Raw genomic sequence first — 27885 nt, 5'->3', positions numbered from 1 at the left:
CGGCCTCAGCACTAACTTTCCGAAGCCCATTAACAAACTAATAGGGGAAAATTCCGTTAAGGAATGTTCTGTGTTTGATGGCTAAAAGAAACCAATTGATCATGAGACATTCCTCCCCTGATAAGAGAGGTCCTTGGAAAATTTATTTACACATTAACACGAGGAGAGGGTTTTGCTGTCTGTGGGGAGTTTTATGGTAAGATAGTTAACTTAGTGTAAACAAGCATTTAGGAGATAAATGTAGCCTTGCCTTGACCGGTCTAATCCTATAATGTATTAACAGATGTAACCATGCTTAGGTAAATCTAGCCTATGATGTATTGGCAGATGTAACCATGTTTAGATAAGTCTTGTCCTGCAACGTATATCTTTCTGTTTGAACTTCATTCGACCCTATCCCTAATACAGTATATAAACCCTGGCCCTCCTGAAATAAAATATGCATTGGTCCACTCGCCTCTGCATCCCCCATGTCCTGACTATGGTTGCAGTTACCCAGGTCCAACAGTAAAGGGCTGGGACTATGGCCTAGTGGCAAGAGTGCTTGCCTCCTAAAAGAAACGTAAATAACTGAATATTATTTTAATACTTTAATCTGGAAAGAATACTGAAATCACTAAAGATTTATACTGTTTCCTTTAGACAAGTCAATTTTAGTGATGTTGAAAAGGATAGAGGACAATACAGAATAACATAACCATTTTCTTCTCAATCTTTATTCTGATTCTGAGCAAATGTCGTGATTATTCAGAAATATGAATTGAGGAGCAATGAAGAAAATCTGTCATATCTACTACTGATGGCTGTTCTCAAATTCATGGTAAGACCTAACAAACTAAACTCAACTTAAGAAACTTTTCAGTTGATTATATAATTTTGATGGAACTTTTTACTTTTAAGAAAAGAGCAAAACACCAGAGCTGCTTTTGTATTTTTATTTCACTTCATTTTTCCCTACACGGTTTGGCAGAATCTCAGTAACACTTAGTCATGATCTAATCCTGTGTGAGTTCAACACCCAACTAAGAAATTAAGGCACTTTTCAAAGCTTTCACATTTTTTCAAGCTGCTGTCAAGTCTAAAGAAATATACCTAAACTTAGTATTGGTTATATCTGCATATATAGAGCTAAAGGCAGTATGACTCCAATATAAATTTCAGTGGAGATGTGCAATGCATACAGCCAGCAGCTTCTTTGCTAATACCTAATTCAGTAATCCCCATCTTTTAATCATCTTAATTCATATGTTTCAAAATGTCAGATCAGGGTTAGTGAGAGCACCTACCAAACCTGAATTTGTGTTAAACATTTTATACCAGACTGACACTTTGTAACTAATATTTCGCTTATCACTTAAGATCTTCCAAATTTAGGAGAGGAAAGTTATTCAATTTTACATAGTTTCTTTCACGAATCAAGATGGTATTAGTTCTTTCCTTATAACAACTGTGTAAAGAAATTTTTCTAGATGGTAGAATTAAGTCTCATATAAGATGATGCTAAGTGAAATGAACTCCATGTGATGGAAATGACTGTTATATCACTGTTGTAATTACTTTCAACATGCCATTTGAAACCATAGCTTCTATTGTTGATGATCCTCTTGTATCCCCTTCCTGTGGTTGTACCTGCACTATCACTGTATCTCACCTGAGTACATTGGAAACTGTGTATAGTGGTATTAGAACTAGGAAAGTGAAAGGGAATACCAAAATCGAGAGACACAGAATAAAAAGACAAACGGGTACAAAAGCAATACTTGCAAAACTGTTTGGTGTAAACCAACTGAACAACTCATGGGGGGTGAGGGAAAGGGGTAGGGGTGAATGAGGGAGAAGGTAACAAACAGTACAAGAAATGTATCCAATGCCTACCGTATGAAACTGTAACCTCTCTGTACATCAGTTTGACAAAAAAATAAAAAGGCTCAAGATGATGGGGAAAGATGGGAAAGAATAACATAGCGTAACATCAGTGAAGCTATATTGTATTCATAACCTGAATTCTGAAATTGAAGCCCCTTTGTATAGCTACTTAATAATAAGAAGAAAAAAAGAAATAATTGAGTCTTTTGTGGCAAGTTGAAATAGATTCTATCCTTGTTCCCAATCACTTACCTTTGCTTTGTCAACATAATACTACATCAAGCCCTTCCTTGCTATCTGCAGGGTGAGCAGGGTACACAAGTAGCTACTCAGTGAACTGAATTTACCACCCCTTGCTTGTCAATGTCTTTGTCCAACAGAAGGTAAGTCTTCATTGCACTTGATGGCTTTCATTCTGTCCTTCTCTGTTCTTATCCTCGCTGATTATAGAATGCCTCAGATGGGGTCTTGAACTCAAATATCTATAGAATCCAATTGAGCCTAGCTAAGATACATAGTTATTCCACTCATACCCTCATGGGCAAGAAATATGTTCCCTCCATATGAATTTTCACCTTCCCTAGAAAATTATTCTTTTCTCCTTTAAGACTCTTTCTTGAGTTCCTCTGTACAAGGGTTTTCACTAAGTCCACCAGACCTGGGCAGGGTACTTTTCTATTTTGTTTGCTTCTGGCCCCATAGCTTCTTCTAAGATCATGCCCACAACAATAAATCCTCAATAAATATATACTGAAATAAAATTATTCTCATTAGCAGAAATGAATTAGATCCCAGGTTTATTCATTTTTCTTCTTTATCATGATATAAACACTTTAACGGCACAGATAGGGCTATTTTAAGTAATAGGGAGAAGTTGCTAGGGGCATTTTGACTTTAGACTTTGTCTTAGAATTATAAAAAGTAATTCTGCATTGAGAAATGTTTGTTATCTGCACAGAAAAACACTGTAGGGAGAAATAGCAATTATAAGAAGAAAATAATTTTCTTTGAGAAGTACAAAAATGGGAGAAATAATAATCAGCAGTTGTGATCATCAAGACTTCAAATGAACTATAACTAGTTTGCTTTCTTCAATTGTTTAAGAATTTCCAGGGTTGGGGGCTAGTTGATCACACCTATAATCCTAGCTACTCAGGAGGATGAGATCTGAAGATTGGGGTTTAAAGACAGCCTGAGCAGGAAAGTCGATGACACTCTATGTAAGGTTGAGAGTAGAGCTGTGGCTTAAATGGTAGAGCACTAGCTTGGAGCAAAAAATGTCAGGAATAGCACCCAGGCCCAGAGTGCAAGTCCCGTGACTAGCACAAAAATAAATTAAAAAAATTTTTTTTCAGAGAAATCTATTTTTTTTTTTGGCCAGTCCTAGGCCGTGAACTCAGGGCCTGAGCACTGTCCCTGGCTTCTTTTTTGCTCAAGGCTAGCACTCTGCCACTTGAGCCACAGTGCCACTTCTGGCCATTTTCTGTATATGTGGTGCTGAGGAATCAAACCCAGGGCCTCATGTATACGAGGCAAGCACTCTTGCCACTAGGCCATATTCCCAGCCCCCAGAGAAATCTTGTTTATACTTGTGTTGTCAACTAACTACTTACCATGTGTTTGAGAACAGTATAGTCTAACTCATACAAATATCAATAGAGATTAGACTACTAATCTAATCTTACTCTACTACTAATCTTAATCTCTATTTGAAATTAATGGGACATTTTTTAGATCACATTAAAATTTTAGGTTTGCTTATGAGTGAATGGCTATAAAAGGAAGTTGTTGTTTTTTTTTGTCAGTCACAGAGCTTGAACTCAGGGCTTGAGCATTTTTGCTCAAGTTTAGCTGTCTACTACTTGAGTCACAGCTTCACCTCTGGCTTAATGGAGCTGAGTCTCACAGTCTTTCTTGCTGGGCTGGGCTTCAAACTGGTACCCTTAGACATCAACTTCCTTAGTAGCAAGAGGGAGCCATGGGTAACCAGCTTTCAAAATCTATTTTTACCTATGATTGGTATGATTATGTAAGCATTTTGGGCCATTTACCTCCTAAAAATTACAATGGAATTAGTTTCTTTCAAGCACGCAAAAGAGAGAGGAACACAATTTCAGGTAGTAGAGGCTCTGTCATCTCAGGCTCTTGTCAAGGCCACAACGAAACCATCACACATAAAACCTAAGGCAAGAAAACACTTACGAGCAGCCTCTTGTCTAAGTTGGCTTTTCTCAGAGAGGAGGTAACAGAGTTGGCGTCTTTTTCTGCCATCCAGGCTTTGAACAGCTTGACAGCAAAGGAGGCTGCAATGCCTATGGGGACAACAACCACAAAATAAAACAAAGAACAGAATTTCATTCCTTATAGGAGCAAAACCACTTGTGATGATGTACAAGGCAGAATTTCTTACAAGTTTCCTGAAATGGGTAAATGGTTTGGTAAAAAGGAAAAATGGCAGACCTGTTGGCACAGTTCTTGCTTCATTGCTTCAAAGAGTATGTGTGACAAGAAGGGGGGAAAAGTTACAATATTTTGTGAACCTGAACTTCTGATTCCAACCTGCTTTAATTGTTAGCTACTTATGTATTTTCTTTTCCTCTGATCAAATAAATAGTTACTGCCTTTACTTTTGTCTAAATTTCATTCTGTGGTGCATCAGTATTTTATGTTTGCAATACTCATCTGCTCTTTTGGCTTTCTGAGCAGCATCATAATGGTTGCTCATAAGAAAAGTACCTTACAAAAGCTGATAGAAAATGGACCCAGAAAGACAGTGGTAGATCCATTTTTCTCAGAAAGACTGGCATAAAGTAAAAGCATCAGCTGTATTCAGTATGAGAAACATTGGGAAAAGCTAGTCACAATGATTCAGAAACCAAAATTGTATCTGATGATTCCAAGTTTTGGGTTTTTGAGGTGAACCTTGATGATCTGCAGAACAATGAAGTTGAACTTAGAACACTCAAGGTAATTACTGGGAATTTCAGGGAAAATACTAACTGCCTCATTGGCTTTCGTAGCATGGACCTTACCTATGATAAAACGTGTTCCATGTCAAAAAATGGCAGACCACGATTAAAGCTCATGCTGATGTTAAGGTTGTAGATATTTCATCTGTTATGTTGGTTTTACTAAAATGCAAAAATGAGATACAGGAGACCTCTGGCACTTAGCACCAAAAGTTTTACTGAGATGATGGAAATCATACCCAAGAAATATGGATAATTCAAAGATTTGGTCAAAAACTGATTCCAAACATCTTTGTGAAAGGCTTGGGACAGATGTGCCAGTCCAATTAGCCTCTTTATGACAGCCTTACTGTTAGCATTTCCTCCATGTCAGGTCCTCAGCCCTTCACTACATTTCCAGGAGCAGCTTGTAGCCCCCAGCTGCGTCAGCAGAAGGCCCCTCACTCAGACCTGAACTCCACCCTGCCCTAGAACTCCTTCCAGGATAGGTGGGCACTCCTACTCTCTGCCTAGACCTAGCTGCTCACATAGAGAGTACTTCCCACCACTAGCCTTGGTGTTACAAGCTACCACCTGGAAAGGTGCCATATTTCTCCCTCTTTCATAGGAAGATGGTTTCACCAGTAAACCTCGTTATAAATCTCCTCCTGTATGTGACTGTCTCTGTGTGATCTCCTGGGATGGCTGGGATGGATTCTCACATTTACACTATAAGAGTAAATACTGAAAAGCCCAAATTAGAATTGGAAAATATATGAATTCATAGTGAAGGGTGCAGGTCTAGAAAAGCTACCGGTGCTGAGGAAAGGTCTAATAAGCCGTTTAAAACTCAGACTTTAAGTACTAACAAACACAATGTCCTATTTGTGAAAAGAAACAAAGAGCAAAGGTGACTCTGAAGCACAAGCATAGTCCATGAGATACAACATGACAACTAATTTGTTGAAAATGATGTCAGCAAAGGAAGATAAGTAGGAATGTATAATAAGCATAGCTATATACAAATATGCACAATTTATTTCACATTTCTCCTGGAAAAGTATTTGAAAGGAATCTTGGTACCTGAGTTTATAATAACAAAAAAAATTAAAATTCTTGAGTTAAGCTTACAAAGATACCAAGGGTAGTTTTACGTTAAACTCTTCTGTGGATTTCTAAGTAGTTTTATTTATGTAGCTGTGTTAATCAGGAAACCACTCAATCACATAACTACAATTACATTATGATTTATTTAAAAATCAAAAGCAGACAGTAAATGGTTCTGTGAACAATCAAAAATTTATAAATTTGTGATATATTTGCTTAAGAGATATGATATAGTTGGAAATACTTAACTGTCTTTGTGAATTGAAGTTTTCATCATTGTTAGTGACTTAAGCACCTTCTATTTATTCTCCTTGCTGCCGTTCTAAAAGAATCCTTGGTGAGTTAACATCTGATTGGTCTGAGTGCTGGCATCACCTCCTTATGTATGATTAACTTTGATCTCATGACTAAACTCTTGCAACCCATTCTATCCCTTTAAAGAGTAGTATTACCAGGCCTATTCTGATGATGTGATTTGGGCCAGTCAACCAGTTGATGAAGATAGAAAATCATCCTGTATTTAAGAGCAGTGCTTCTGTACTCAAACAGAAAAGAAGCATGTACTATAATTATACCAGCAGACACAATAGTAGGGGACAATCCTTGGGATAGAGTTCATGCCACAAATGATAATGCAGTAAACCACTTGAATTCTGAATGATACTACTAATCACCATGAAGTCTGCCCTACTTTTATATGTATTGTTACAGGAGAAATATATATGCTTTTATATCAATTTGACTCATAGCTTCCAGTTACTGGCAAGCAAAATCATTCAACAGATCTATAATTTACAAAGCCACCAAATTTGCCAAACTTTCTTCACCTAAATAAACACAAGAACTAGGTAAAAAATTCTGGCTTTGATAATAAGACATGCACTATAAGCTGGAAATAAGTTTTTAACAAAAAAAATTTTTTTTAGTCATTGTGGGGATAAAACCCAGAACTCTTAGATATACTATTTTAGGTACTCTACCACTATACAATATCCCAGCCAACATTTTTAGCATCATCATTACTTCAGAAAATCGAAATGAAATGTAATATAATTCAGTAATATAATGTAATTCAGTCTAACACTATGCTGTCATCTGTTTAGTAAGTAAGAAAAATGAAGGTTTATGCTTGAAACTAGTACTCAGCATAGGTTTAAGTCTATCAGTTTACATGGGAATTGGATCCTGGTGCAGTTTGGGAAACTTTTTTGTAGTCAGTATCCTTCTATTTAGTAAGATGACCCTCTTGGACATTTCCTGGATGGGTAGTGGAGGACAGTTATAATGTCTTAGCCCTTAGGTCAGGAAGTGAGAATTTTACCCTCTAGTTTTTATAAAGATGGCAGAGCAAAAAAATATATTTCAAGGAGGCACTGTGTCACATCCATTGCAAAAGCATTTCTCCCTTCCCTGTTTTACTATAAAAATTTCTGATCATACAGAAAAGTTGAATAATGAAATCTCCTAAAACTATGTAGTTTCTACAACTGTTAATATTTACTATGTTGACTTTATCACACAGCTACTTATTTGTTCACCCAAAAAACTAATCTTCGGATATGTTTCAAAGGAAGGTGCAAGTATTACTTGTGTTTTTAATAAAATGAGAAAGGTAATTTTTTTATGACAGCTTAGATGATACAATTATCATTAATGTTCAAATGTTAAATTCTATGTTGTTTTTCTGTGTGCAAAATGGCTAAAAAATATAAGTGGGATGCATAAGTCACCATAAATTCTCTTCAGAAAAGCACTTCCAAATATCTCAATCTTAAGGACACACTCACATGAACAGAATCTGGACTGTCATAAATCTGAGCTATTTTAAGCCAAACACTACAATGTCTGAACAATATCATCTGATCGTTGATTTACTTTTTTACCCTATTAGTTATAAGAAAACTATATCTTCTTTCATAACAGGCATGAATGAGGCTAGGACTTTATATATGTGTGGGAGGAAAATTTTTTAAGTGCTCAGAAGAAACAGATGTTCTCACAAAAGATCTTTTATTTTTGAGGAAAATAAAACTGTGTTTTGTGTTATATTCTAATTTGAATATCATTATCCTCCTACAAGAAAACAGCCTACTGTTGTTTTATTCTATAACTAAGTCATTATATGCATGCCCGTCAAACTTATAATGCCTTAAAATTAAGACGAAGCTCTTTCTAATGTAGCAGTAGAAAGAATTTTAAAGATAATTTCTTAAAGACTGAATATCTTTTTTTTTTGTATTTTTGTTTTTGTAATGGGGCTTGAACTAATTGCCTGGACATTGTCCCTGAGCTTTTATGTTTAAAGCTTGTGCTCTACTACTTTAAGCCACAGCTCCACTTCTGGTTTTTGGTGGTTAATATGGAGATAAAGAGTCTTACGAACTATTCTACCCAGACTGGCTTCCAACAGTAATTAATCCTCAGCTCTTAGCCTCTGAATAGCTAGGATTACAGGCATGAGACACCGGTGCTAGGCCAAGAATGAATGTTTGTAAAGTATGCCCAAAATGAACATTAAGGAGTATTGCCCAGATCTTGAGAGGGAACACTTTAGAAGGGTGGTTCTATCTGAGGGACATTTTAAAAGATTTTTAAAAAGTTATTTTGCACAAAACATTCCCGCACAATGGAACATTGTCCAAAGATTTCCATCAACACTTCTGCTGAGAGAAATGGTTTGGATCTGTTTAATTTCAGAATATCCAACATAGGGACTGAGTCATCAGCTTAAGGTCTTAGTTTATAAATAGACTCTAAGTGACTCCATAGTGGTGCATATTTTTCTTTTAATTTCCTTCAATGTATATGCACACTCTTTTTATGTTAAACCGCCTCCCTACCTGCCTGTTTGTCTGTTTCTCTGAACAAGCAATAGAGGATGCTGAGAAAGAGGTATATATCTATTTCCATGGCTTCCCTTTTCTGTTTCCATTGGACACAATTACCTTCTTTGACTAAGCTGTCGGTGAAAAGGCTGGTGAGGATGGTGGCAGGAAGGGTGCCATTGCCGAGCAGGATCCCAGACAGCATTGCCAACTTTGTCTGCTCTGCTTCAGAAAAGGCTTTAAGGAAGAGGAGAAGCTGTGGGTCAAACAGAAGAAACCATGACTATAAAGCAAGGGACCGAGTAGGAAGTAACAAGAAGAATGTACATCCAAGCCAACTTATGCAAAAGCAAAAGGCCTCATGCAGAGCCTAGTTCTTTAACACTGAACACGTGCATATGCAAGTATAAACAGACACCACGGAAAATCAAATTATCAGGCCTTTCCTCTAAGTTAATTCACACACACTTGTAAGTATCAGAATTGGTGGCACAAAGAGACATGTGGAGAACAGTGTATATACAGATAAAAAATTCACGCATGATAAAAGTATAAGCACACACACGAACATAAATGTTTTCTGAATATACTTTCACACTGTTTCACTCTGGGTGAGCAACTTGTCTATCCTCTGCATACCCAACCCATTTTCCTGGGGGTAGAATAGAACTTTTTTTTTTTTTTTTTGGCCAGTCGTGGGCCTTGGACTCAGGGCCTGAGCACTGTCCCTGGCTTCTTCCCGCTCAAGGCTAGCACTCTGCCACTTGAGCCACAGCGCCGCTTCTGGCCGTTTTCTGTATATGTGGTGCTGGGGAATCGAACCTAGGGCCTCGTGTATCTGAGGCAGGCACTCTTGCCACTAGGCTATATCCCCAGCCCTAGAATAGAACTTTTTATAGCAAACAAAGTAAAAAACAAATGAGATGGATAGGAGTCCATGCTAAGCTTCTGGTAATACATTCTTTCCTGAGCTCATAGCATAAAACAGTGTTCAAAGCAAGAGTACTGAGGGAGAAGAAATCAGGTCCTAAGTTCATCTTTCATTGATTTTCTTTGTTGCTAGTACTGGGGCTTGAACTCAGGGCCTGGGCACTGTCCCTTAGATTTTTCACCCAAGGCTGGTGTCTGACCCATACCTCCATTTCTTTCTGTTTTGCTGAGAAAATCTTGGAGAGTCCTATGTACTTTCTTACTGAGCTGGCTTCTAAGCTCTGATCATCAGATCTCAGCCTCTTGAGCAGTTAAGGTTACAGGCATGAGTCAATGGCACCCATGGAATCTCCTAAGCTCTTAATGTTCTAAAAATATTGAGATTCACACATGCTATTTCCTGGATCATATAGTATTATATATCAGGGCTGAAAAATTCTTGTAAGTGGAACAGTGAAATTATATAATTTTAAAAAGTTATTTTATTGGTTTTTTTTTTTTTTTGGCCAGTCCTGGGCCTTGGACTCAGGGCCTGAGCACTGTCCCTGGCTTCTTCCCGCTCAAGGTTAGCACTCTGCCACTTGAGCCACAGCGCCGCTTCTGGCCGTTTTCTGTATATGTGGTGCTGGGGAATCGAACCTAGGGCCTCATGTATCCGAGGCAGGCACTCTTGCCACTAGGCTACATCCCCAGCCCCTTAAAAAGTTATTTTAATGCATTCTTCAATATTAAACACAGAATCACTTTGGCAGGGTTAATAAAGTAGCAAAGAAGTCTGTGTTAAGGCAGATTTCTTCATGTGGTCTTTTTTTTTTTTTAAACTTAGGCAAGTGTATAGAAACAATGGCAAAGCAACACACAAAGCTGGAACAAGTTACTACTGCACTTTACTGTAAAGCTGAACTTGGCTACTGTTGATTTGGGGATTTATTAGAGACCAATGGCTGTCAATCACCATATGTTACCTTATTGGTTCCCACAGCTAGGTAAGGTGGTAAGGTATACACAGCTATTTTACTGCTATTTTTCTTACTGCTTTGCTGCATTGCAGCCATAAAGTTAAAGGATATCACTGCTTGTTAGCTGCTCTCACACAGACTTTATAACTTATTAAAACAAGTTGTTGGATTTTTTTTTTAAACACACACTAGTGTGTGTTAAAATGACATTGGCCCATTCGTGGATGATGCACACAATAATGTTCTCATATGATTATAATATAGCTTAAGTGTAGTCACGCCATCTAGGTTTGTATAAATACATTCTGTGATGCTTACACAATGATGAAATTACCTAATGATTCATTTCTCAAAATAGATCCCTCTCACTAAGCGACACAATGTATTTATTTTTCTTCTGTATCTGGGATCTCTAGTTTTCATGCTAATCTTTGTGACATTAGAGATCACAATTTGTGAAATTACTCTCATTGAACAAAGAACACTGTTTTAAACATTAATGAAAAAAAAGTCCCAAATACTCAAATATCTCATGCTTTATCTATTAACCCTGTCAGCGAATTCTTGACTCAACAAACATTTATTAAAAAAACCAGTGTGTTTCAGCACATCTGGACACCATTGTGTATGCACGTTTTTCCCCCTTCTGTACAAACTTTAACTTCTTTTATTCTGTCAGTATAAACAGGAAAACATTATGTTTGAATGTTTACCTTTTTCATCTCATCTTCAAATGCCTTTTCCAAATACTTGTATCTCCTGATGAGTTTATTGAAGACCTAAACATAAAATTGAATTGTTAAATACAGTATATAAACAATTTCAAAAGCTATCAAAGGAATTACAGAACTACCTACAATTATATTACACAAGAGTAACTACATACTAGGTAAAGAATAAACACCCACATTAGGATAAATCAAATTCATTCAAAGACAAAATAGGTTGAGAAAGCTAAATGAATATTGGTGGAAATAAAATGAAGAGGATTTTTTTAATCTGCAAGATGAAGAGATTGGAAATATATAATAACACGACTTTCGGAAGAGGACAAAGTTTAGGGCAGATTATTCTCTAGGGAATAGCAAACATGTTTTTGTCAGATGAGCAAAAAACCATTAGCGTTTGATGGTAATGAAGGATTACTAGTCTCCACAATCCACTTAGAACTCTGAAGCAGGGTTGCTGCTGCCCATCAGATTCTAGACTGTTTTGAAGTGAAATTATGTTTTTAATTAAACAAAGATATAGTAAATATTAATTATCTTTAATAGCTGTGGAAACATTGTCAGAATGTAGTTCCTTTCTTATATTCACATGATACACTCATTTTTTTTTTTTTTACCATATTACTTAATGAATTACAATCTAGCTTAAGGGTGAAAATGATAGGTTAGGGGGCTGGGGATATGGCCTAGTGGCAACAGTGCTCGCCTTGTATACATGAGGTCCTGGGTTCAATTCCCCAGCACCACATATACAGAAAATGGCCAGAAGTGGTGCCGTGGCTCAAGTGGCAGAGTGCTAGCCTTGAGCAAAAAGAAGCCAGGACAGTGCTCAGGCCCTGAGTCCAAAGCTCAGGACTGGCAAACAAACAAACAAACAAACAAACAAACAAAAATTATAGGTTAGTAGCCCAGAGAATTGACAGCTATAAGAAAAATAAAATTGTCATTAAATCCTACAAATTTGAGCTCCAGTATAATACTAGAACTCACATATTCCATAAAATTATCATTAGTAGGAAGTATAGCTCTGTTTATTCAGAAACAGAGCTCCAAAGGTAAAAGTCTAACTAGAAAGCAAATAAACTAATCTAGCTTATAAAATTCATCTCTAGCTCCAATATCCTCTTCCACTTAATTTCTTTCTGATTAGGCAAGCCATTGGCTAGATTTTCTATCAATCTGTAAATATTCAGTAATTTTTAAAGTAGAAAATATCAAATGTGCCTTCTTCAACTACCATTCTATATAAAAAATTAAAGTCTTTTTAAAAGATGAGCCAGAGGCATAGTGCAATTGTACTTTCTGAACAAATGAAAGGTCCTGAGTCTAAATACCACTAAGACCAAATAAGCAAAATAACCACATACTCCATTATTATTTACATTCATCAGAATTTGTACTGAATTTCTTACAGACCTTATCTTCATTTTTCATTGGAATTCCCTTGTATTTGCATTCATTTAGTCTTGAAAATATTCCATGGGAAATGGAAGAGGCATTATTATTTGCCCAATGAGGAAACTGCTAGCAGGCATCAGAGCAGAAATTTCAACTTAGAAATTACTACTTTTGTGAACTGTCCTGTCCTTATGCAGTTGAGTGGGTCATCTTAAGCATTTGAATGCAATATTCTTCTGCACCTCAGGGTATTTATAACCGTTACAGAAGCAAAAATTTTTAGAGGATAGGTTAGAGTCTGACTCATTCAAACCTATGTGGAATCTTCTGTTCCATTTATAAACGATTTCCTTCGTGTTTTAAATCTGTCAAACAGTTTTCATATGTAAAAAGGGATATATATATATATATATATTTGCTAAAATAGTATGCAATTTAAAAAATATTCTAATGGTTAAATGGTTAAGTTTCATATCCCAAATTACCTAGCTTAGTAGGCCTCAGATGTTTTAATATCTATCCACAAACAAGAGGTTTTACCATCAAAGGTTCAGCCACTTACCTGTGGTTAATTCCCATGGCTTTTCATCTCATTTACTCAAATATGTGTTAACAATTGTTTCCTTGGGGCTTACCTTAGTAGTTTAGCTGGTAATAACTACTGACTTCCTTTTTTTCTTTCTTTTTTTTTTTTTTGCCAGTCCTGGGGCTTGAACTCTGGGCCCGAGTGCAGTCTGTCAAATTTTGTGATCAAGGTTGGTACTACTTGAGCCACAGCTCCACTTCTGGCCCTTTTTTTTGTGGTTAATTGAAGGTAAGAGTCTTAAGTCTTTTCTACCCAGGCTGGCTTCAAACTGCGATCCTCAGATCATAGCCTCCTGAGTAGTTAGGGTTACAGGAAGGATTCAGCCTCTCCCCTCCACCCCCTTAAAAATAAGCATAATTCACAAGGATTTTTCATTGTTCTAATTCCAGATATGCAATATACCTTATACTGTACCTTTAATTTTTTTTTTTTGCCAGTCCTGGATCTTGAACTCAGGACCTGAGCACTGTCCCTGGCTTCTTCTTCTTTTTATTTTTGCTCAAGCAGCACTCTACCACTGAGCCACAGTGCCCCTTCTGGCTTTTTCTATATGTGTGATGCTGAGGAATCGAACCCAGGGATTCTTGTATACGAGGCAAGCAACTCTACCACTAGGCCATATTCCCAGCCCCTTTAAGTTAACTTTTAAGAGTCAGTAATAGAATCAGAACAGGAACACATAATGTCTTGTCTACCTATCTGTAACAAATGCATGATTAGCCTTACTAAGTTGTTCTATTTTACATGCTAACTACTTTCTGACTCTTATTAGGAATAATTATTTCTTAATTTTCACTAAACTAATATAAGCAAAATAATACTCATAGTTTGCTTGACGCTGTCTTGATGCACTTATTTTTTGGTCCTAGGGTTTGAACTCAGAGCTTGGGCACTGTCTGAGTTCTTTTGCTCAAGGCCAGTGCTCTACCACTTTGAGGCATAGCTACACTTCTGACTTTTGAGTGGTTAATTGGAGGTAAGAATCTCATCTTTTCTGCCCAGGCTGGCTTTGAACTGTAATCCTCAGATCTCAGCCTCTGAGTAGCTATGATTATAGGTGCAAGCCAATGACACCTAGATTTTCTTCATTATTTTTAAGGAGATTTGTGTTGCCTCTCCTTTGAAATTCCCATGCCTATCCCATTAAGTTGTTCATTTTTTTCCTCCTGCTTTGCAGTTCTTTCCTTAACCTAGATGTGAATCTTCCATAGGTTTTATGCATTACCAATATCATCTTACCTCTTATATGAACTACTAAATTTGATGTAACCACTTCTATCTTTTTTTTTTTTTTTTTTTTTTTTGCCAGTTTTGGGGCTTGGACTCAGGGCCTGAGCACTGTCCCTGGCTTCTTTTTGCTCTAGGCTAACACTCTGCCAACTTGAGCCACAGCACCACCTCTGGCCGCTTTCTATACATGTGGTGCTGAGGAATCGAGTCCAGGGCTTCATGTATACAAGGCAAGCACTCTTGCCACTAGGCCATATTCCCAGCCTTCTATCAATTTTTATATTGTTTTCATTCTTTGATGTTCTCACCAGAGAAACTATGATGTCCAAAATTGCTAGGCCAAGGGGAATGTGAATTGTAGTTTTTGGGAAACTGAGAATAATTGTTTTCCCACAAACATCGAACCAATTTTCACTCCCATCAGTGATTTCTATAATTATGTGGTACCCTATCCACGTCCCTTAGAGGTGAGATGTTAAAAAAAAAAAAGTGGCATCATCTGTGGCTTTAATGCCCATTGCCTTATTATGAGCATGACTAAGAATCTTTTCTAATGTTTAACGGTTACCCAACATCCCTACTTAAGAATGCTACAGTTTCCTTCCCCTTAATCCATTCCAAATATTCAACTCGAAGCCAGGCTCTACCTGAGCATAGTTTCGGATGGTTTCATGATCTTCATTTGCTGAAAACACACAGTGGTTGGTCATCTTGGTCTTGTCACCATCATCTATGCGTGTTCCTCCAGGGGCTGTAAAGATATTATGTTTAGGACAATATTGAAATGTCAAGGGCATTTACAGAACATACCAAGATCTTCATGTCAAGAAAAACAATACAAGTAGTATTCAAAATACGAGCCACATAAAATATAGAATACATGCGTGTATGAACACAGTCGCATTGCTATATAGTTGTCTCCCGTAGAAATACCAATAGTTTGTGCCATTTCAAATGCCAAACACAGAGTGTAATCTTGGTCCATATTCTCACCTTCACTGGGCCTAGAACTAGAAACCCGCTTCCTTTCCAAAGAATATCATGGAATCTAAAGAAGAATCATCATTCGGTGAACTTACTTGCGTTGTTATCAGTACAGCTTTTGATGTTTCTCATAGTAACACATGAGTCTCCTGTCAGTCTTCACCTCCCAACTACAAGCTGAGCCAATCCTATCTTTTCTTCCTTTACGCATTCTGTTAGGTAGGTATTACAACTGTGCCCTTTGTTATCCCAATCACAATTGAACAGTGAATAGTATGTACTCTGACTCCTTAACATTTGTATTTTACCACCCAGCAGCTGTGTTGTTAGCTATTTTATTCTCTCATCTTTGGTCTAAATGGATTTAAAACAGAAGAATGCCATTTTTATTACCACTTAAATCATTCACCTTTTCTTATTCAAAGAATAAAGTAAGTATTTTAATGTTCCAGGGCTGGCCACTCAAAGAACTGTTAGGTACAGAACATCAAGTTTTCTGGTTCTGCTTCATTACATTTGGGACAGAAGGCTTGAGCAAGCCAAGTTAGAGTAACAGTTTCCATATATTTGACAAGTATTTGTAGCACATGTACTCATATTAATAATTGCACTAGGTACTCACAACAAAACTGTGTTCAACGCTGAGTGACAAACAGGTTAAAGACTGATCAGCCACTCCTTTTATTTATTTATTTGGGTATTTCAGTCTCTGTCTTTATTTACCTTGTGGTTTCAGATCTTCCATGAAAAGGGCCACATACAGCCATTTTGTTAGTTAACTGAGGTAAACAAAAACTCGACTGAGTTATACTGTTTTTTTCTTTAATTTGTATTTACTATTTGTTTAAAATAACTTTAGTGTGGGTTTATTTTTGCCTTCTCCCCCCTTTTTATTATACTGTCTTTCAGTTATATTTTTCTGTATGGGTTTGGGACTCCAGCTCATAGTTTTTAATTTAAATTAGTTTCAGAGAAGTCAGCTCCTTCAGGAGTCCATTCTCAATTAGTGCATGTGCCAGATTTAATTAGCCATTTTAAATGAATATAAATACCTACAACAAAATTATATTAAGCAAATAATCTTCTAAAATCTCTGGACTAATTCCTATCTGATAAAAATTACATAACTGAGAAGTCTGGTTGTGATACAATAGTCATTTCTCTGAAGTTAAAAAAATGCATTCTTTTATCACAGTGAAAACACCTGTTACCTATTAATAATACTGTGCCATATCTTGCATGTAAAATATTTTTCCCAATATTATAGTACCAAGTATTAACAGCCATTTCTAAGCTGGTTAGGGGGGCCAGCTATTTTGTCTAAGCAAAAGTAAAAGAAAAATATCTCTTATAAGCTGAGTGCCAGTGGTTTATGGCTATAATCCTAGTTATTTAAGAGGGTGAGATCTGAGGATGGAGGTTTGAAGTCAGCCTAGGCAGGAAAGTCCATGAGATTCTTATTCCCAACAACTACCAAAAAGCTGTAGCTCAAGTGGTAGACCACTATTAGCCTTGAGCATAAAAGATCAGGGACACGGCCTAGGCCTTGAGTTTCCTTCCTAGGACTGGCATAAACCACAACAACCACAACAAATTTCTTATAGCTATCATATATTATGTAAAAGGTAAAACTGAAAGTCCAATATAGTTGTTGATTCCAGAACATAGAGCAAGGTAAATTTATTTTGTGGGTTTGAAAATCCTACATACTGAACAAAGGGCTTAGAGTAAAGAATGCGCTTGGCTGGATTCATTAATTACATCATAAATCTGGACTCAGTAGGCATCTAGGGCTGGTCACTGTGCTCAGTAGGTTGTGCCAAACATTTTGTCCTACCTTCTTCTGAATGTATAGATGCAGCAAGAAGGAGTGAAATCTGCTTTGCAGAAATAACTCTCCTGATTATAATAAGCAAAGCAAAATATACAGGTAATTTAACAAAGTATAACAAGTACTTAGAAGCTGCTTTTGTAAATCTGACTCCTCAACTGTGCTACTGTGAACTCAATGCAGGATAAAAGTAACATGTGGGCCTCCATTTTGCTTTGAGTCTCTCTCTTACAGTTCTCTTAAGTTGTGGGATAGATAGGACTGATCACAAACAACTGTGACTGAAACCACCCTGAAGTAACAGAAAGCCTAGCAGGACAGACCACCTTTCCAAATGAGGAAAAATACTTATGGTAGTAAACATGAAGCTGGACCCTGCAGCAGTTGAACCATCTCCTAGAGACCAGATTGCTCCCCTCAGGTGATGACAGCAATCATGACTTAAGTGGAACCAAAACTGAGATAATGAACAACTAGGCCACACTTTGACCAAGGCGGACTAACTACATAAATACCTTGACCGCTGCTCCAAATCTTCCTTTGTTTAAACCTAAAGCCAATGTAAAAATCATGAAGATAAGCTGAAAAATGCTTATTTTTCCCTTGTCCCAACCAACCTACCTGTAGTGATTTTATCATTCATTTCTTGCCTTTCCACCATTACTTCCATTAAAATTCTCTGGGCTAAGTGGCTCAATCTAACATTGTGGAATCCCCAGAATTTGGCCTCTGGCCTAGGACCTCAGTTATAATATATTGAAGCAATTAAAAGCAGGCATCATTAGAAGGGACACCCAGAGAGCTACGAAGAACCCTCAGTGGGCTCAAGAGAGGGAAGAAATAAAAATAGTTCAAGAATGACCACACAGTCAAAGTGCACCCGAACTGAAAATATTATGTACAGTTGTACTTCAGTAACAACAAGATCCCCTATGACTGACTAGTGATGACTGATAGTAAATTGATTAAAAAATACACTACAATTAATGAAACACTAAGAGCAAATAATCAGATTGGCAAGTGTTCAATCTCACTGTTAGCTGAAAAATATCTATTACTTAATTGACAAAGATCTAAAAAAACAAAAAAAAATGCTGAAGCTGAACATAAATTGACTTATGAATTTTGGCATGTATTAACTGGAACTTTTTTTTTTGGGTGCTGGTATGGGACATTGAACTCAAGAGTCTTGAGCTCTTTTTCAGTGTTTTCACTCATGGGTGGTACTCTACCACTTGAGCCATGCTTCCAGTCTAGAACATTCCTTGTGAGGGTTACTTTTTCTCTCAGGTAGATTCAAATGAGTATAAATATCTTCATTCTCTAATACATTAATCATTTGCTAAGTACACAAATACATATATATAAAAATTTTTGCCAGTCCTGGGCCTTGAACTCAGGGCCTGATCCTTGGCTTCTTTTTGCTCAAGGCTAGCACTCTGCCACCTGAGCCACAGCGCCACTTCTGGCCGTTTTCTATATATGTGGTGCAGGGGATTCGAACCCAGGGCTTCATGTATACGAGGCAAGCACTCTTGGCACTAGGCCATATTCCCAGCCCCAACTGCAATTCTTAAAAAAATAATCACCAAGTGTAATATTTATGGGTATAAATACACAAAATATATTGGTGAGTAAATACAAATTACCAAGCATAGTACTGTATTTGTATAGTATTGTACCATTCTTTAAAATTATAAGAGATACTAGAAGGGAATGAACCGAAACATTAACAATGATTATTTCTGGTTAAGATTTGATTATGCTATTTATAGCTTTTATACTTAGACTTGAAGTACCTTCGGTGATAAGTGACCTGCATAAACAACACAATTAACTCAGCATTTAGTGAAGTCAGCAATGCATAACAGGGAACACATACCAGGGCCAGGGGAATTTTGCATTGTGTTACATGTTCCCTAGACAACTGAAACCCACAGACTCAGGACAATGAACTTCTAGTAATATATGGCTAGTATAGAAACCAATCAAAATAACTCAAATGTAAGAAGGACCATGAGAGGAAAAACACTGGCTATAATATGTAATAAGCATGTGGACTAGCTCTTAATCCGATGCCTATGCTCTGCATGGCCTAATTTTTTTATTTTATTTTTTTTTTTTACAATTTTTTGAGTAGTTACTTGGGAGATAAGAGTTTCACAGACTTTTCTGCCTGGCCTGACTTGGAAATGTGATCCTCAGATCTCAGCCTCCTGAGTAGCTACAATTATAGGGGTGAGCTACTGGTGCTCGACTTAAATGATTTTTAAAAATTGTATTTCCTAGTTATGTCATTACTTAAGGGTTAAATTACTTAATTTCATTGGAAGTTGCATTTCCAAGTATCAGAAAAGGGAACAAGTTCAAAGAAAAAGCTACCATACTCTTATTTTTGTGCTGGCACTGGAGTTTTTTTTTTTTTAAAAATAATTATTGTCAAAGTGATATACAGAGGGGTTACAGTTTCATACGTAAGGCCATGGGTACATTTCTTGTACTATTTGTTACCTCCTCTCTTATTTCCCCCTCCCCCTTTCCCTCTCCCTCCATGAGTTATTCAGTTGGATTACACCAAATGGTTTTGTTTGTTTGTTTGTTTGTTTTTTGGCCAGTCCTGGGCCTTGGACTCAGTGCCTGAGCACCATCCCTGGCTTCTTCCCCCTCAAGGCTAGCACTCTGCCACCTGAGCCACAGCGCCCCTTCTGGCCGTTTTCCATATATGTGGTGCTGGGGAATCGAACTGAGAGCTTCATGTGTAGGAGGCAAGCGCTCTTGCCATTAGGCCATATTCCCAGCCCACCAAATGGTTTTGCAAATATTGCTTTTGGAGTCGTTTGTCTTTTTATCCTGTGTCTCTCGACTTTGATATTCCCTTTCACTTCCCTAGTTCTAATACCAGTATATACACTATCCAGAGTACTTAGATGAGATACAGTGGTAGTGCGGAAACAACCACAGGAAGGGGATACAAGAGGATCATCAACAAAAGAAGCTATGGTTTCACATGGCATGTTGAAAGTAATTACAACAGTAATATAACACTTGTTTCCATAACATGGAGTTCATTTCACTTAGCATCATCTTATGTGTTCATAAGGGCATAGCTATTGGGCTCTTGTGATCCTCTGCTGTGACTAGCCTAAACCTGTGCTAATTATTCCCTATGAGGGAGACCTTAGAGTCCATGTTTCTTTGGGTCTGGTTGACTTCACTTAGTATAATTTTTTCCAAGTCCTTCCATTTCCTTACAAATGGGGCAATGTCATTCTTTCTGATAGAGGCATAAAATTCTATTGTGTATATGTGCCACATTTTCCTGATCCATTTGTCTAAATGAGGGGCATCTGGGTTGATTCCATATTTTAGCAATAACAAATTGTGCTGCAATGAACATTGTTGTGCTGTTGGATTCAGTGTGTTCTTGTTTGTAATCTTTTGGGTAGATGCCCAAAAGTGGGGCTGCTGGGTCATAGGGGAGCTCTATGTTTAGCCTTCTGAGGAGTCTCCATACTGGGCACTGGAATTTTAATTCAGGGCCTGGGGCACTATCCCTTAACTTCTTGACTCAAGGCTGTTGTTCCACCATTTGGCCACAGCTCCACTTCTGGATTTTTGCTGACTCCTTGGATATAAGAAGCTCACAGACTTTCCTGCCTGGCTGGCTTCAAGCTGATCCTCAGATCTTGGTCTCCTGAGATTACAGGTGTGAGCCACAGGTGCCCAACTGTCATACTCTCCTGAACAAGAGTAGCTTTATTCTAAAGTATTCAAGGATTGGGGACATATTTGTTTTAGCTACAGCGAAGTGGACGATGGTGTTATAAATGTTAACAAAATGCCCAGTTCCATGCCTTTATTCACAGTAGGCTCCTCCTATCTTTATTTATGATAAGTCTAATAAATCTAAATTTATACAGATTCTCTCTTATAAGGAGATAACACAACAGAATTGAAATATCTGCTAAAAGATGCTCTATTACAGGGCTTACCAAGCATACTGCCAGCCACCAGGATATCAAAGAGTGTGTCTGCATAGCGACGGTAGTCTAATCTTGAGCCAGTGGAATCCAGAAATTTGGCTACAGCCTCAAGGTCATCACCAGCTTCATTAAGCCCTTGGACAAGTGTATCCCTGAAAACTGTGGGTTCGAATTTCTCTTTTTCATCTGAAATGTAAAAAAAAGAATTCATAAAATTAGTCCTTTATATATACATCATGTTCCCTATAGAGATCAGGTATCCTTCTTGTTGCTCATTGGTCCTTACTTGGTGGTATGATTGTGTAGAAGCACAAGGACAATGTAAGTGTTCCTATCAGATTTCCATATCCTGAAAACCCTTGTTTAAACACTTAGTCAGGTAAATAGTATATTTCCATTCAAAGGAAACATAAGCATATCTTAACCAATATACTCAAGACTGCTCATTTATGACAACTGTAAGTAGGCCAATGTAATCTACTGACTACCCATAAAAGAAAATGATTCAGAGATCCTACAATTTCCCAAATTTCTCCTGTAATTCTTCAAGTATACACATATATATGCAGGTTGAGAAATAGAAATTAAGAAGGGATGGCTGTTTTATAGGATATACTATTCTAGATTATTTAAATATAAATCATATGTTACAGATTATATACATGAAGTTATAGCCTCAATGCAGATGATATGAACTTTCTGAACCCTGGCCCTCTAACATTCTTCAACCGATGATTCCAAATAGCTTTTTGTCCATGGGGTTTACACATATGGACACTGATTTTACTAGAAATAGAATATTTTAGAATATTTATTTATTAAGTTAAAAACCATGAAAAATAGTAGAATTGTGAGAAGAGTAGTATTCTTTTGCACTCATGTAAATCTTTTTATGTTTTTTTGAGTTGTGGCTTGGATTTAACTCAAGGCCTCTTGCTCTTGATTAGCTTTTTGTTCAATGTTTGCACTCTACAACTTGAGCAATATCTAAACTTCTGGCTTTTTGCTGATTAACTAGAGCTAAGAGTCTTATGAATTTGTCTGTCTGAAATAGGTTTGAACTTTGATTCTCAGATGTCAGCCTCCTGAGTGAGGTTTATAGGCATGAGCCATGTATAGGTGTGTGAGTATACAAGTCAACTTCTCATACTTCTTACATTCAATCTGCTGAAGTAGCACACATCCAACAGATCTGGAAATCTCTACTGTAAACTCATAAGAATATGGGAAAACTGTAAATATTTGGAGTATTTTGTGGATCACCTGAAAGCGCTTCGGAGGATTTTAGAGAAAAGAGATGTTGGATAACTTTTTATCCTCAGACAAAATTGGTTAGATAAATACAGAACCACAGGAGCATTCATTAAATGTATAAATGAGTTGCATATGCAAATGTGGTGATGTAGCATGTTGTTTCTGAAAGTCAGAGAATGGAAGGAGCTCTGGTCTTGACTCTAGAGACAATCTTTGTGTCAGGTTGATTTGGAACTAGATGTTGAGGGAGAGAAGATAAAGGGGAAGAGGATGACATAGGTGGAGGGATGGAAGAATACTATAAATACATTTCATGGATAAAAACAAATTCTTAACATTGGTGGCCAAAGGCTTACATCCATAATCCTAGCCACTCAGGAGGCTAGGATCTGAGAATTCTGGTCTTCAGGCGATCTGGATAGACAAATCCTCAAACATCTTAATTAACCAGTAAAAAGCCATAAGTGGAGCTGTAGCTCAAGTTGTAGAGCATCTAGCTGTGAGGGGGAGGAGGTAAAGTCAAATGAGAAATTCTAAAGCCAAAAAATGAAAGTCTTAGAAATGTAAAATATCACAGAGAAACAAGAGAGAGAGAGAGAAAGAGGGAGGGAGAGAGAGAGAGAGAGAGAGAGAGAGAGAGAGTGAGAGAGAGAGAGGACTGAAAGAGAAAGCCAAGTATACCTGTTAAAAATTAGAAACAAAAATTTAAAAGGTTAATGATATAGAAAACAGAAACAAGATATGGGGCAAACAAAAAATATTAAGAAACTGAATAACATGAATTATTCCAATTCTTGAAACAGAAAATTTCTTTTGAAGAAAATATTTAGCATTCTAATGTTCAGCCAAAATACTAACAAGAATCAAAGCAAAGTAAGCATATATTGAGCCTCACAGTAAGGAATAACTAGGGAGTTAGCCATGAGATGCTGGGGTAGAGGAGAAAAACAAAAAAACAAAAACATAAGAGATGGGCAAGGAGTATTGTTGTGCATGATGAGAAAGGGTATTTCCAGCATTTCAAATCAACAGCAGGTCTCGACAGTAGCCAGACCATGACAACTCAATACAATAATAAAACGTGACATGATATACTGCTCTACGAATTCCTATAATCTCCGTGCTAGAATTCCTAAGGTGCTTTTCTTTATAAGATTTACATAAGGAAGGGCCAACCTAACATTGACTAGTTTCCAGGCATAGAAAACAAAGTCCAAAGATAATAAATTGTATAACTTAATTTAGTTTAATCCAGGGATTACAAAATGATATTCAGGAAGATATAAGTAAGAGCTCAACTATGAAAAGCATGTACAAAGTCATAATAATATGAACTATTTACACTTGTCTAGATGAAGCTGAGAGGACACAGCAGGTCTTGGGACAGGAAATATGCCAGTGAGTAGTGATAGGAAAAAGAGAACTGAAATGTTCAACTCCCGATATCAAAGTGTGTCTTTAGTACCTCAACAAAGGATCAAGAAATATATGTGGTGCTGAGGAATCAAACCCAGGGCTTCATGTATATGAGACAAACACTTTACCACTAGGCCATATTCCCAGCCCTGAGGATCAAGAAATAATCATACAAGAATGTTTTTTGGCTGCACAAATGTAAAAATCAAAAGCGGCACTTAGGAGAGTTGAAAGAGTCTGTGGAGGAAAAGACCTGCTGCTGTTAGAACACGTCTTGCAGAACTGTTTGACTATTTAAACCATGTGCTTGCATAATTTTGATAAAATTAAAACTACATTTTAAAACCAAACCGTCTGGTTTGTGCAGACTGACGGCTTGCAGTTTTCTAACAGACAGGATGGGCTGTAAGCAGTTAACACCACTTACGTCAGCTTCAGAACCAAGGAGAATGGTATTACTTGTACCAGTTGGAGTCACAGGGTTTAAGATACGATAAAGACATACACAAACTAACTAGAACAATAATCGCCACAAAGAGAGAAAAAGTCCTTTTGATTCCATAAACACAACATCATGCAGTCAAACAAAACACAACAGGATAAAATAGTATAATTAGGGTCTTATTGGGTAGAGAGGGAAGGGAAATGGCTAAGAACTCTAGAGAGGGCTGTAGGAAGGAAAATATATCTCTAAGCTATAGAAACCCTCTGGTAAGCAGAGAAAACTTTATCCTCCGGATTTAGCCAAAGGGTAATTCTTCATCCTAGGAAAAAGATGTTGTCTTTCCTGTAATACCAGAACACAGGAAATCAAAAGACCACAAGTCCTGTGACCAGCTTCAATTGAGGCCATCTCCACCATGACATTACTACATAGTTGAGTATTGACTCAGGTGGGAGATCAGATTTTGATGATTTGAAAATTACAAGCTGAAGCACTGGGAAATATGAATTGGTAAATGAGGAAAAGTCTCGGCTGTGCCAAGAATCCATGCAGAAGACTTTTTGTTTTGAATTTGAGACAACTTAAAAATTTGTCTTTGTGGAGAGAAAAAAAAAGGCCTTCATTTTTCTATTATAATTTTCCAAGAGAATGCCAAGAAAAAGGAAAGGCAAAAGCAGAAAGATAACACACTGTGACTTAGGACATTTCAACAGTGATGCATTCATCAGGTCAAATGAGGTTTAGGTCACTTACAGATTGACAATTAAAGATTCCTTTTCATTTGAAACAACAATGTATTCCTGTTGTTTGTATTCTTCACTTAAATGTAAAAGAGCTGAAATGCTAACATCCTAAAACAATATGCCATGCCCCCTTCTGTATCAATTTGGCAAATCAAAACTCCCTTGAATTAGGAGAAATATAGCTAGGGTCTCACATTTATACTGTGTTGGTGAGTCACAAATGTGACATTGAATCATTAATCATAATAGCCCTTACACTGACATAGAGAAACTGGCCTGCTCCTGATATTCAACTACACTTGTGCATTACTGACCTACATTCTTTTTTTTTTTTTTGCCAGTCCTGGGCCTTGGACTCAGGGCCTGAGCACTGTCCCTGGCTTCTTCCCGCTCAAGGCTAGCACTCTGCCACTTGAGCCACAGCGCCGCTTCTGGCCGTTTTCTGTATATGTGTTGCTGGGGAATCGAACCTAGGGCCTCGTGTATCCGAGGCAGGCACTCTTGCCGCTAGGCTATATCCCCAGCCCCTGACCTACATTCTTAATATCAGAACTAAATAACTGGTTAGTAAATGATTTGTCTGACCTACTAATAAAAGTGATAAATAACCTAACCTGTAACTTCTAAAAGGTCACTAAGGTATAGTAAACACACTCATATTTTCCTAAGTATAAACTCATATTCTCCTACACACACACACACACACACACACACATGTTTCCCAATTAGTTCCTAACACCACTTAGTGAAAAAATCTTTGTTTTTCAGTGTTGAGAATTAAACAGAGTCTTATGCAAATGGTAAGCAACTGCTCTACCATTGAGTCATACCCCAGCCCTGGAAATCTACCAGTGATTTAAAACCAAAAGCACAGAGTTAAAATCCTCAGAAATTAATCTGAGTACAATGGTCACTTTGGATGTCTGCTATTATTCACCTCCCTTACTTTCCTATTTCTCCTGGTTTTTGATGCAATTTCTCTAAAACAAAAACCACAGAAGCCATTTCAGCTATTAAGTACTTTGTTTAGCAAAGCATAGCAATGGCCAGTGGAGGAATCTTCAAACATACAGGTTCTCCCAGGTCACAATAACCTACCCCATTGTAACAGCAGAGTGTATTATAACAGCAGAGAAAAGCCAAAGCAAAATACTCAGGAGGAAATTCACCAGAATGAAGAGCAGAATATGAAGTTCACACAATTTTTTTCCTCCTTGTCAGCAGTTTGGCACAAAATGGCTGAAGTGTTGCTTAAACCCCCCAGCAGATCTGAGATTTATGAACTCAGATGAACTGGCAAATAAATAGTTCCTCCTTTATGTTCTCTAAGTACTCTTGGGGCATAATTTTGACCATCAAATGAATCAGAGGCAAATCTGTTCATAATTAGAGAAAAGCCTTCTCATGCCAATCTAAAGGCACGATGGCAAGGTCTGGTTAGCTTGTTCAATCATGCCTGCTGTTAGGCAAGATTGTGAGGTTTGGTTACATTACAGTCAATCAGCACCAAACTGTCTGAGGATCGTTCTGGAGACCAAGTCTGGAATGATCGCCTACTTATTTTATTAGGCTGTCCCAAATCTTCATACAATAAGGTTTTGGAACTCAATTGCTCACTCCTGATAACTTCTTCATAACTCATCTGCCTTTGTGTGTGTGTGTGTGTTTGTTGAAGACTGCCTTGAACAATGAGAATGTATATGTATGCTGGACCACCTTACTATATGCTTCCAAATCCCAACAAGGAACTGCAGTAAGGACACAATTTGGGAGATTCACACAAAGTGTAACTAAAGGGAGAGAGAGGTGGCATAACTGCACTTGCACTTATAGCCAGGGATTAAAAAAAAAGAGAGAGGGTATGGAGCGACTATATCTGGTTAACTTTCAAATGTCTTCATGATTTGTGCACATGTAGCTTTTCTCAGCAGACAGGAAACAGTTAAATTCAGTCTTACTGCTACCTAGTAACTCAAAAGCACTTCTGATTCAATGCATCAATTGTTTTGGGGTCTTACTATGGCACTAGACTTTCTATGTTAAGTGGCATGAAACATGGGCTGCAGGGGCTGCCTCAGTACTGGTAATGCCAAGCTCACAGAATGGGGGTTATCAATGAAATGGCTCAGCACTCACAGATTCTCACCTGGGACTATCTACAACATTTATTTCTCATACACTTTTCAGTCTCAACATCAATCATCTTAAAATTTTGTCTCATGTTTCCTCTTGAAAGTGTTTCCCTAATATGTTTATATCCCAGAAAACATACTTATGAAAAACTCACAATATAAGATGGTACTTTATCTAACATAGAAAGCACTTGTTTGTGCAAACCATGCATTTTTGCAAAAGTGACTTAACACAAACACATGTTCAAAATATTCCTGTGGGCTGGGAATATGGCCTAGTGGCAAGAGGCTTGCCTCTTATACATGAAGCCCTGGGTTCAATTCCCCAGCACCACATAAACAAAACAACCTTTCACCATCACCCTTCCTAATGTACTGTTCTTAGTATTGCCACTTCTGCCATTAATATCAGCAAACGCTGATGTTAAAAACTAGTCTAGGGTTTTGTTGGTGTTGCTCTTTCTCTCTCTGTTTCTTTGTTTCCTGTTCTGGAACTCAGGGCCTGGGTACTGTCCCTGAG

The 27885-nt window shown here is 37.4% G+C and overlaps 1 protein-coding gene across 1 annotated transcript in view; it reads right to left on the bottom strand.

Moving 5' to 3' along the window:
* LOC125345539 (eIF5-mimic protein 1) overlaps positions 1-27885 on the bottom strand; it is a 56737-nt gene that overhangs the window by 11312 nt on the left and 17540 nt on the right. Inside the window, exons 3-7 of the mRNA XM_048337669.1 lie at positions 21385-21561; positions 15225-15328; positions 11349-11414; positions 8867-9002; positions 4069-4178 (exon numbers count right to left, since the gene is read on the bottom strand). Coding sequence (XP_048193626.1) covers positions 4069-4178; positions 8867-9002; positions 11349-11414; positions 15225-15328; positions 21385-21561 — 593 coding nt within the window. The remainder of the gene's footprint in view (positions 1-4068; positions 4179-8866; positions 9003-11348; positions 11415-15224; positions 15329-21384; positions 21562-27885) is intronic.

This window comes from Perognathus longimembris, unplaced genomic scaffold (assembly GCF_023159225.1).
Source record: "Perognathus longimembris pacificus isolate PPM17 unplaced genomic scaffold, ASM2315922v1 HiC_scaffold_5901, whole genome shotgun sequence".
NCBI lineage: Eukaryota > Metazoa > Chordata > Mammalia > Rodentia > Heteromyidae > Perognathus > Perognathus longimembris.
Note: the sequence above shows the minus strand (reverse complement) of the source record. Positions and strands in the feature narration are given on the sequence as shown.